This window comes from Staurois parvus, unplaced genomic scaffold (genome assembly GCF_062004578.1).
Source record: "Staurois parvus isolate SC_StPar_1 unplaced genomic scaffold, SC_StPar_1.0 ptg000439l, whole genome shotgun sequence".
NCBI classification, from domain to species: Eukaryota; Metazoa; Chordata; class Amphibia; order Anura; family Ranidae; genus Staurois; species Staurois parvus.
In genome coordinates, this window is record NW_028318235.1 from 9,276,966 (window position 1) to 9,289,356 (window position 12,391).

At 41.7% G+C, this 12,391-nt stretch overlaps 1 protein-coding gene across 2 annotated transcripts in view; it reads left to right on the forward strand.

The window, feature by feature from the left end:
- CRTC1 (CREB regulated transcription coactivator 1) overlaps window positions 1–12,391 on the forward strand; it is a 222,764-nt gene that overhangs the window by 43,266 nt on the left and 167,107 nt on the right. For both annotated transcript variants that reach the window (XM_089687919.1, XM_089687920.1), the window contains exon 2: window positions 5,655–5,771. In XM_089687919.1, the coding sequence (XP_089544045.1) occupies window positions 5,655–5,771 (117 nt within the window). The remainder of the gene's footprint in view (window positions 1–5,654; window positions 5,772–12,391) is intronic.

The window sequence follows — 12,391 nt, forward strand, 5'->3', positions numbered from 1 at the left end:
GAATTTTGTAAAATGTATTCTGGAAAAAAAGTGTCAATAGTATTAAAAATAAAATAAAAGCAAAATGCAAGCAGTGTATTTGTCTGAATTTAACTTTTTATCAGCCTCTTGCTGCACCTGTACAGCACAGCTTAGACTAGGGCAGTGCTTCTCAAATAGTGGGGCGTGCCCCCCAGGGGGGGCGCGAGGCTCCGTCAAGGGGGGGCGCGTACAAGGGTGGGCAGAGGGCTGCTGTCTCTTACCTGGCTCCCACGATGATCCATCCAGGAAGCGCTGCTCCTTCCGTCACTCCGGCCACTCCCTCACTCCTGCTCGGCTCCGCCTCCTCATCGGTGATTGGCCGCCAGAACTGTAGCTCAGGAAAGGTACACAGGCGGCCAATCACGGGCGAGGAGGCGGAGCCGAGCGGACCCACGAAAATCGAGTGAGGGAAAAGCCGGTAAGTGTGCAGTGCAGAGGTGCTGCTGCAACCACATATGCTGGCTGCAGCAGCACCATACTGCAACAGGGGTCAGCAAATGTCATTGGTGTCAGTGGGAGGAATAGTGCCGCATCATTGGTGTCACTGATACTAATGATGGGGCATTATTCCTCCCACTGACACCAACGATGGGGCACTATTCCTCCCACTGACACCAACGATGGGGCACTATTCCTCCCACTGACACCAACGATGGGGCACTATTCCTCCCACTGACACCAACGATGGGGCACTATTCCTCCCACTGACACCAACGATGGGGCACTATTCCTCCCACTGACACCAACGATGGGGCACTATTCCTCCCACTGACACCAACGATGGGGCACTATTCCTCCCACTGACACCAACGATGGGGCACTATTCCTCCCACTGACACCAACGATGGGGCACTATTCCTCCCACTGACACCAACGATGGGGCACTATTCCTCCCACTGACACCAACGATGGGGCACTATTCCTCCCACTGACACCAACGATGGGGCACTATTCCTCCCACTGACACCAACGATGGGGCACTATTCCTCCCACTGACACCAACGATGGGGCACTATTCCTCCCACTGACACCAACGATGGGGCACTATTCCTCCCACTGACACCAACGATGGGGCACTATTCCTCCCACTGACACCAACGATGGGGCACTATTCCTCCCACTGACACCAACGATGGGGCACTATTCCTCCTTATAACAATTTTATAGACGAATTATACTATTTACAGTCGCGCAAAATGTTTTCTTCTTCCTAGGGGGGGCATGACAGAAAATAATTGAGAAGCACTGGACTAGGGGAAGAAAAAAGTAGCCGAGCCAATCGGTCACATCAGATGTGGAGTTGTATAGTTTTCAAACCTGAATGGATAGGTCTAAAAACTCTTTGGCAGGTAACAGGTGTTTGCTTCGAGTTAAGTTTTTAGGGCCCTTTCACAAAGGCATGCAGTCTGTATCAGTTTTGTTTTTTTAGACTTGAGCCAGATTGAACAACAATGTATGTATATGGGAGGGTGGATGCAAATATGTGTCTGTTTTTTTCATACGCTTACACCTGATGTCCACAGAAAAAACAGACGTGTGAGACCTTTTCATTCTTGTAGACATAAATGGATTTAGTCTATTTTTAGGCAAGAAACATATTTTTCCTTTTCTACTTTTGGCCACCTATATAATGTTTGTTTTCAGCTGTTGAACAAATTTGAACTGAAGACGGATATACAAACTGATGTAAAAAGTTTCGGTTTCCAAGCGTTTTTCTTTTTTTTTTTTTTTTTTTTTTGGGTAACAGAGCGGATGCTGCTTGTATGAAAAGATGCTTAGTTGCTGTTTACACTATTGCAATTTTTCCTGCGGCTGCCATCGTGCTACAATTCATGATGTTGTAAATCGCATTATTCTCTATGGTACTGATTCACATCAATGCAACATGGTGCAGTGAAATTTGTGAAAATGTGCAGGTGTTTCTTTTGGTATAGTATAGTGGTGGTGTGTGTGGGGTTTTTTTTTTTTTTTTATTTTGAACCACTTTCCGTCCGCCTGCCTGCATTGTGCGGGCGATCAGCGGCTCTGAGCAAAGCGATGTAACCCTACATTGCTTTCTATTTCAGATTGTGACCGCACCTGCACCCCCTGCTGCCCCCTGTCAGTCCATGGAGAAAAGAGAACACCGCACTCTGAGTAAAAGCACTACATTTGTGCACATATTAGATTAGCACATTTAACCCTTTGATCGTCCTTATCAACCCTTTAATCACCCCAACACACATCTAATGCCATTTAGTACACTGTCAGTATATAGAATTTTTCACTGATCGCTGTATTATTGCCACTAGCAGATAACGTAAGGGTCTGTAAGCTCCCCTCCCAGCCAGTGTCTGCTAGCGTTCGATTGCCTGCACACTATCGCACTCGTGCTATAGGTTACTGATCACTGCCATTACTAGTTTAGTATTTGTACAGATGAATATATTGATCACGAACAGATTATATTAGTACCTCCTTTGTATAGTGTCCCCAAAAACGCAGTGCTAGCAGGATCAGACCCATTCGCTGCCAGCACTGGCACTTAGCTCCTCTGCTGTTTTTCATGTTAAATTTGTATCAATTTAGAGTGGGCCATAGCAGTTTATATGCACAACAATATATTGCTGCCTACCCAAATTTAGCTCTTGCCAGACAATTCGCATGCAAACCCATCACGGTTTCTGAATGTAAAACTTTGGGCCTAACTTTCAACATGGGCATTACAAAAAAGAATGAATTGCAGACGTATTGGACCACAGACCTGATTCATCATATGCCCATGTTCTGTGCTGTCCTGTCACATATATGCCCAACATGGACCAGCAACATACTGGTACATTGCTTGACTTTGAGTGGTTCTACCTGGATGATGCCTGCAGCTACGGGCATCATTCTGGTTTTCTTTTTTTTTTTTTTTTTCTTCAGCTGGTGGTCAGCTTTCATGTAAAAGCAATCCTAGAGACTAATTAGCTGCTGGGTTGTTTTTACAAGCAGCGGGAAGAGACCTCTCCACCCCCTTCCACGGCTTTCTTGGGCTCTCCCATCCCACAGGGGAATCCGAGAATGCAGCTGGCAGATCTGCCGGCGGACTATAGAGTTGATCGGAGACCAGAATGGCTCCGATCATCTCTATGGTCCAAGAAACTGGAAGCTATGAGCATTTTAGCATTTCAGTTTCGCTGGATATAAACAGCGCCGTTTTTTTAAATTGGTAAAACATCTGATCACACTGATCCTGTCATTGCCTGTTGCTCTCAGGGGATATTAACAAGTGATCCAAAAAAAAAAAACAATAAAAGGGACAGTGTAAAAAAAAAAACCCAAACCGAATTAGAAAAAATCACCCCAGCCCCCCCCCCCTTCACGTGCTCATGCGCAAAGGTAAATGCAAGTGTCAGTATGTAAACAGAGATTGCACCATGCATGTGAGTTATCATCGTGAATATCAAATCGAGGTCAGCAATTCTAGCACTAGATCCCCTGTACAAATCTAAAGTGGTGACCTGTAAAGGCTTTTAATGCTTCGCCTACTGATATAAAAAAAATGTACGTAGTTTGTTACCGTTGCACGGGCATGTGCAATTTTAAAGCATGTCATGCTTGTATGTATTTGGTGTAACATCACCTTTTTATAGTTTATCAAACAATTGGGCAATATATTGTGTTTTTTGTGCATTGTTTCAAAAGTGTGGATTTTTTCTATTTAAAATTAGTGTTTATAAAATTGCAGCGCAGATATTGTGTGTCAAAAAAAATTGCAACATCCACCATTGTTTTCTCTAAGGCCATTGCTTTAAAAAAAAAATATATATTGTTTGGGGGTTCAAAGTAATTTTCTAGCAAAAAAAAAGTTTCATATAAACAAAGTGTCAGAAAAGGCTTGTCCTTCAAGTGCAACTGAAATGCCAGGATAATAGAAGCAACCGTTGGATTGTCTTCTTCCAAAAAAAGTTATTTGGGGGGACTCTGGAGAAGTAGCAGAATGTGTTTTGGGGTGTTAATCCACATATTCCCATGGCATACATGAGCAATATATCAGTCAAAACTTTGTGTAAAAAAAAAAGAAAAGAAAAACTGGGAGGTGGGATGTGTTGACGTGCATCTCGTGACTGGAGGAGGGAGAAATGGCCTTGTCCGTGTGTAGCTTCGTTGTTTGACGCATAGGGAGGAGTCCAAACAATGGTTGTAAAGGCTTAAGATTTTTTTTACCTTAATGCAGTCTGTGCATTAAGGTATAAAAGAGCACCTGTGCCTGGGATCCCCTGCAGCCCCCCTTCCCCCACATATTTACCTGAGCCCCATCACAATCCAGTACTGTTCATGAGAGCAGTGGCTCTCCCAGCTCTGCCCTCCTCACAGGGCAGATCAATAGCAGTGGGAACCGTTGGGTCTGTGGACACAGGCAGCAGACCTCGGGAGCGAGCCAGCACGAGTTCTGGATGAAGAGGAGCTAGTAGTGCTGGGGGGGACTTGAGAAGAGGAGGATCAGGGCTGCTCTGTGCAAAACTGTTGCACAGAGCAGATAAGTATGACATGTTTATTTTCAATTAAAAAAAAACCTGAAAAACTTTACAATCACTTTAGTTGAGAAAAGTACAGTCAGTAGCCAGGGTTTGCTGTTTGACAGGGCTGTCTGTGTAAGTCTGTTAAACAATCTGAGTTTCTTTATTTCAACTGTGCATTTGGCTTATCCAAATTTCAGCTTTATGCAGAGCGTTTATTATGCTTTTACCAGCAAAAATGTATGAATGTTAATATTCTATCTAATGGCTTCATTAGATTTTTTAGTTCAATTTTGATTTGCACAAATCTAGAAAAACAATTTCAAGAGCATGTAAATTTTGATAAATGACAAAAAAAAAAAAAAAATCTACGTCACGCAAATTGGCTGACAATACTGAATGATCTCCAGTATTTTGTCAGTCATTTTTCATCTTCTCCTTGCTTTCACAAGGTGCAATATCTGTAATTTTTGTTTCCTTTTTTTTTTTTTTTTTTGTCGCTGGCTTAATAATGCTTTGTATCCTGATAACACAGACAATAAACAACCATTGATTAAAACCAATGTTGCATATGGTTTCTTCTATGTAAATGAGTTCTGTGTCAAATACAAAATTTAAAATTCTGAGCGTTTGGTGTTTAACACATTTTTTGCTCCTTTTTTTTATTTTCATTTATAACCCCAAGGGGTTTCATGCACAGTGAGAATTTATAGGCTTTTTCATTGCCTAGCACAAATTTCCTGGCACTTCCCTACATCCAGCAAGCCACATGTACCCTGTACAGCCTGTCATTTATTCATAAGGTGTATTTCCCGAACACTGAAGTTTGACAATTGAAACAATTCATACGCATGTGTAGGGGTAAACACTGATACAAAGTAGCATTGAGTATGGCTGCGTACAGCCATTCACTTGCATGTGTAGCTCCCTGAGTGCTGGAAAGTGCCAAGACATAGAAATGTGCATGGACCCAAAGAGCAATTTTGAATGCCCTAGAATCTTCACCTTTTGATAATATCAGTAGCTTTCTTTTAAGTCTTAACAGGATTGGGTAAAAGTACATTTTGTGGAAATACATTTTTGGGTCAGTGAATTTTAGCATTTGGTTTGAATGCTCACTGCACCTTAAGTGATGAATGTCAATTTTAGTTACAGCTACAGAAGACCCAATATTTGCAGTTGGGACAAAGTCGTGGGCAGTACTATGGAGGGTCTCTGCCAAACGTCAATCAAATTGGGAGCAATTCTATTGACCTGCCTTTTCAGGTGAGTATCTTTATTTGCGTGTCTGTGTGTCCACTTAAAGTTCACTGCCTTTCTGTTCTATTATTCCATTCTGTTCATAATAGAACCTATTAATGTTAAAAATAAAAGTTATGAAAAGAAAACCTAAACCCCCTGTCATATATTAAATGTGGGTATAGAGGATTCTCATTCTATCCAGTTCCAGTTTTGCAACAAATTTAAATATTTCTAGTGCTTTTCAAGTTAAAAGAAATAAACCCACAAGAGCAGCAAAGCTGTGAGGTTTAACCAGGCTGGAATACTTGTAGATTGATGTTAACCACCTTCAAGACCCTGTTTTTCTGCCTTTGCAGCCCACAAAAGCTTGAGGGCTAGTTCACACTTGGATCTCACAGGAACACTCGTGATACTGTGCGGTGTATTTTGCCAACCCATTCATTTGAATGGGCTACAAAATGCACTGGAAAAAGTAGAGTTTGCACTATGTATTCAAAACACTCTGCATGGTAGTGTGGTATCATGCAGTTTGGTGCCTCTAAACGTACTATGCTTCAAATCTGCATTTGGGGTGCCGTTAACACTAAATTGACACTTGCATGCAGATCTAAAGGGCAGCGCATTGACCTGTGGTGTGGGAAATATGCCTTCCAAGAAGAGAAAACCAGGCAGGTAAAATAAGTCTGCAAAATATTCTTTGTATAAAGGAGGTAATGCTGGTTAACTGACCAGGCCATAGGGTACCTGTGTGGAACATATCTGAATTATAAATTAGTGCCTTGATTACCTTTTGATACAGGTACATATAAATTGATGTACATTTTTGCAGCAACAATGACTACAGTTGCTATTGGTGTTTTCTATTATGGGACAAATTGTTATGCCTAGACAGCTGGGTCAGACTATCTCCAAAACTACAGCTTTTCTGGGATGTTCCCAATTTGCAGTGGTCAGGACCTACCAGAAGTGGTCCAAGGAAGGAAAATGGCGACAGGCATTGGCAGCCAAGGCTTTTTGTTGCACATGGGTAACTAAGGTTGATCCTTGTAGTCCAATTTAATAGAACAGCTACTGAAGCTCAGATTGCTTCAGCAGTGAAGCATGGTGAAAGTTCCAAGTTTGGGGCTGCATTTTTACTTACAGTTGGACATTTGGTCAGGATCAGTAGTGTCCTCAATGCTAAGACATACAGGCAGACACTTATCCATCATGGCATATCATTGAGGTATATGATTGGCCCCATATTTATTCTGCAGCAGGACAATGACCCCAAGCATCCAGTGTCATTAGGAACTATCTTCAGCATAAAAGGGCAAGGAGTCCTGGAAGTGATGACTTGGCCCCCATAGAGCCCTGATCTCAACATAGTTTTTCTAGGGTTACATGGCGACAGAAGGAATTGAGGCAGCTTATTTCCACAAAAGATCTGTGGTTAGTTCTCCAAGATGTTTGGAACAACCTACCTGCGGAGTTCTTTCAAAAACTGTGTGCAAGCGTATTTAAAAGAATTTATGTTTTGAGGGCAAAAGGTGGTCATGCCAAATATTGAATTGGTTTGGATTTCTTTTATTCATCTACTTTCCACTTTAATTGATAAAAGTACACCATTAACACTTCTATTTCTGAAAGCATTCTTTACAGCATTTTGTTCGCACCTGCTTTTGCACAGTAGTGTACATTCAGGAACCACTTCAGGTGCATAGTTAGCTCCTTACATGGTACTGTACTGCTTTCTCCCATGAGGCACCAATTTTTCTTTCCTGCATTTGTTAACTCTCTGAGCCAAGCTTTCACTGTTCTGTTTACTTTGGTCCCTGGTTCCTGTCAGTGGAGGCACCATATCAAGAAAATTAAAGTGCTGCTGTGATCACTGTAATCCGTGTTTTTTGCAGCCTGATTTTTTTTATTTCTTGAGGCCACATTACTACTGTGGGACACCATATTAACTCCTGGGCAGGTTTAACCCTCCCCTTGCTGCATTACTCTGCCTACCCTGAGGGTCTTATATTCATTTTCCATCCATATATTATACTCTGTGTTTTATGAGAATAAGTGTTCAGGCAAAGCTTTTGCTAGTGGGACCATGAGCAAAGTGGGGTTCTTTTTGCTAATTACAATTTTTCAGACAATGGAAGCTTTTATCTTCCTCTTACCAAATCTCCTCTTCAGTACTGTTAGGTGCTTCCCATGCCTCCTGTTTTGAACAATGCAGAACCTTCTTCCTCCTATTTTATGAATTTTTTGGGGACTCTCAACCACCAATTTAGGAAACCCCGAGCCTTATGGGCTGCAATAGACTCCCTTTAGTTCTTCTGACTTCATTATGGCAACTGTTCTGCTGTAGGACAGAGAGGAGGATTAGGTTTTATTGCCTGAAAAAAAAGGAAGAGGGAGTGATTTTCTCAGTAGAATCTCAGCAGGAAAAAGCCATTTCTGCCGTTTTCTCCAAAAGAGATACCATTTCTGTGCTGGTGGATGAGGTGTGCTCTTTTTTATAGAACCAGAGCCTCTAGTGTCCATTTCACCAAGTTACTGGTATGATCTCCAAGAGGGTTCCTAAGCTGTTCAATACACGCTTTGGTAGAAGAAGCTTTATATGGTGAATGGACTGCTCCTGAAAAGTTTTTTTTTTTATTTTTTAAACATCCAAAACAATTCTCAGCAACATCCAATGGAAGTGGAGTTTTATAAAAAAAAAAAAAATTGGACAGTTTGTTCTGTGGATTCTGCTATTGTCTGTCTCAATAGATCCCTTGTTGTTCATGTTGATGTCCCGGTCTTTAAGGACACAGTGCACCCAAAACCTAAATCCCTTTTTTAAGGCTTCTTTAGGTCTGGTGAGACCTGCCATTCATCCTGTCATTTCCTCTGTGAAGATCTGTAAGACAGTCTCGTCTGAACATATAGTTCGTGACCTGGGTTCTATTCTCACAGATGCTTCTGTACTAAAGCACTTTTTTGAGGGAATCGCTCCAGCAGTTGTCTATAGACTTGACCTTCTGTTCAAATGCGCTGGATTATTTGGATTAAATACTCGTTTGCTGAACCAGCCTGTAAAAATACACTTTGGGTGTATACCCTTAGTGACAGTGTACCACTACGTTATGTGCAGAGATGTCTGTTGGCTTTCTTGGATGATTAGATTCAGGACAATTTGGATCCCTGGGCCATGGATGTTATCTCTAGGGGGGTTCAGGCTGGCACTTTGAACACTCTCCCTCCTCCCTGATCTATAGCTTCAAATCTGCCACCTTCCCTGCAGAGTCTTCAGGCTGCTCTTCAGCAGTTGCTCATCTTTTGAGTAATTGTTCTTGTGCCTGCAGGGGAGAAGTTTCAGGGTTTTTAGCTGTTGACTGTTCTGCAATCCAAGGGTTGAAATTGTCCTATCCTGGACCTGAGGTTCATGAATATCTTTAAAAAACAAACTTTTTGTATGCAATCAGCCAAGTAAGTCATTGCATCCCTGCAGCAGAGTGATTTACTGGTGTCCGTTGGATATCGGATGCCTGTTTGCACATTTCCGTTTTTCCCTGCACCCGCGTTTTACATTTTGCGGTTGGATTATAATGTCTGTCATTTTTTTCATTTTGTGACCTTACCGTTTTACCATACCCTGTCCACTTCTCAGGTCTCCACGAAGGTTTTGTCCTTTGCTCTCAGGATATCCACATTTGTGGGTTACCTGGATGACCTCTTACTGAAGGATCATTCTATCTAGGCTTGGAATACCAGCATGTATTAGACAGTGCAGAATCTGAAGAATTTTGGGTGGATTCTTAATCCTTAGAAGTCTGCTCTGGGTCCAATTTACAGTCTGGAATACTTGGGACTAATCCTGGATACATCCTGGGCCTGGGTATTTGTTCCCTCACAAAAGATCAGAACCCAGTACTCTCAAGCTCCGTTATTTCTATCCAGATGTCTCCCTTTACTGGTCCCTTCCTCTACAGGTTTTTTCAGGACCTTTTGTCACAGGTGGGTAGCCCTCGGATGTGGACTTGTTAGCATCTAGATTTAAAAACAAATTACGTTTTTGGCCAGGTCTAGAGTTCATAAACATTCGTGAATGCTTTTGGTGACCCTGTGGAATCAGTTTCACCATGATCTATGCTTTTCCTCCACTGAAGCTTCTTCCATGACTGTTTTGCAGGAGCAAGTTAGAAGGCATTCCAGTGATTTTTGTGGCACCAAATTGGCCCAGGAGGGTTTGGTATTTGGACATACTCCAACTTCTGGAAGACTCCCCTTAGTCTCCTTGAATTGCAGGGACCTAGTGTCTCAAGTACAAATTTATCCTGCTTTTAGTTCGCTGGTTTTGATGACCTGGATGTGGAAACCCAGGTTGTGGGGGGAAAGAGGCTTATCGGATTTGGTTATCCCAATACTTCTGCATGCTAGGAAGTCAGTGTCTCACTTAATATATAATCGGAACTGTTGTAGATCAGCATCTGGCCTTGAGTACCCTGAAAGGCTAAATTTCGGCCTTGGTATCTGCTTCCAGCATCCTTTTAGCCTCTCACTCCATTGGTGAAGACCTTTGTGCAGGGAGTTGATCATTTAGCTGTACCTAGACACTCTCTGGTGACTCTGTGCTATCTGGTACTTTTTAAGGATTTTCTAAAAATCTCCCTTCAAACCTTTCCAGGTTATTCCCTTAGCTGAACCAACTTACAAGGTGAGACCTAAGGCCTCTTTACTTTTTAAGGTTGTCTCATCCTTTTATCTGAACCAGGATGTCATCCTTCCATATTACTGTCCAGCTTTTAAACATCCCAGAGAGGTCTCTTTTTACTGCTTAATGTGGTTCGTTCTGTACATGTTTTACCTGTCAGCTATGGCCGCCTTTTGGACTTTCAAGTTTTTATTCTCCATGAAGGTGAATTCGTCAGGTCGTCTACCAAGCCTGTTCCCTTTCCTCTTTCATGTTCAAGTGGAACTTTAGACAGAAAATTAAGTCCTGATAGAATACAGGAATGACACACTGTGAAGTAAACACAGATGAGAGAAAAGAAAAGCAGAAGTGGTGACAGGACAAACTCTGTTGCTAGGGAGACACAAAAGAGTTAAACTTTCAAGGATAGTTTATTCTCTTATCACCTGATATTCTTGCCATTCTCCCTCACTGGAAAGCTTTGGCAGCCTTCCGCTTTCTTTCAGCCAAAACATTCAATCAAGGCTGGAAATGTACATATTTTATTTGCAGAAAGTGACATATGGTTTTTGAGACCAAGGAGAATGGAGGTTTCCCAACAAGGATGTTACTGCTGTGGGCTTCAACAAAGTGGCAGCTTACTTCAAGAAGAAATTGAAACAATGCTGGATGCAATTTACAGCACGCACTAATTTTGGTAGCATAATTGTTAATGTAGTATGCATGTTTTTTGTTTATGTTGTTATGGGTAAAGTTCCGCCTTAAAGCCCACTTCACTAGGTCTGAGTTTCTTGGGCCTTTCAGGATCAAGCATCTGTTTTGCAGATTGTAAAGCTGCTACATGGTTTTATGTTCACATGTTTTACCAGGTGGATGTTCAAGCCTTTGCAGATGCCAGCTTTGGCCGTAAGCCCTTTGCTGTACGATCAAGAGAAAAGGATTTTTGACTTGCCTGTAAAAATCCATTTCTTGGAGTACAGTGCAAGGCACAGGACCCTCTCCCCTGTCTGTGTATCCTTATTTCTTGCAAAAACGATTAAGTGGGAGGGATTATACCTGGAGGCATCAACATACTGTATAATTTGATTTAGTGCCAAGTCGAATCTTTTTTTTTTTTTTTTTTCCTGATGAATAACTACAGTAGACAGAAAGTTAATATCAGAAGACTAAAAAAAGAAGCAAATTATGTTTCACATCGCTTTACTCAGAAAGGTGTTGTGTTTTTCCAGTTGTTTGTTTTATTACACAGCAACACCTATTTTATTTAAAAAAAAAAAAAAAAAAAGCCGCTTTGCGAGGTAAATGGGAAAACAGAGAACAGATTGTCTGTCTGTCTGTCTGTCTGTCTGTCTGTCTTGTGTTTTTTTGTTAAATCACTAACTTTTTATAAATTTGACATGTTTGTGCTTGCGTTTTGTCATTCCAGTTTGTGTATTCAACATGCTATTGTGATGTTTTGTGATTGGTGCATGAGTTCTATTGATTAGTGCTTCAGTTGTGTAGCTTGTGACTTGTAAGACGTTCCTGACGTGTAGTTAATGCATGCAAGAAAAAATTGGATGCGTTTATCACCTGTCAGTTTCATTACAGTTGAAGACTGATCCACAGGCTTTGATATGCGTAAACGCCACATGTTGGAAGTTACGACTTCACATAAAGTAGTCAATTTAAAAAAAGCTTCATTTTACAGTGATACTGTGCATATAATTATTTGGACTGTCTTTCATTTAAAGGATGAAGTTATACTTTATGGACTCTCCCTAATATTATTGGGGATTCTATGTGGCTAAATGAATACCTGCAGCCTTTGTGGATTACTTTTCTTTGACTGATTTGCTGATGTTCAAAGAGATGGACTGGCATCCAGGCATTTTGCAGTGGAGTTCCTGGTGAGCCAGTCGCCTTAAGCACTATATACTGTGATGTAAGGCAACACAGTGGCTAAATGGTTAGCACTTCTGCCTGGCAGTACTGGGGTCGTTGGTTCGAATCC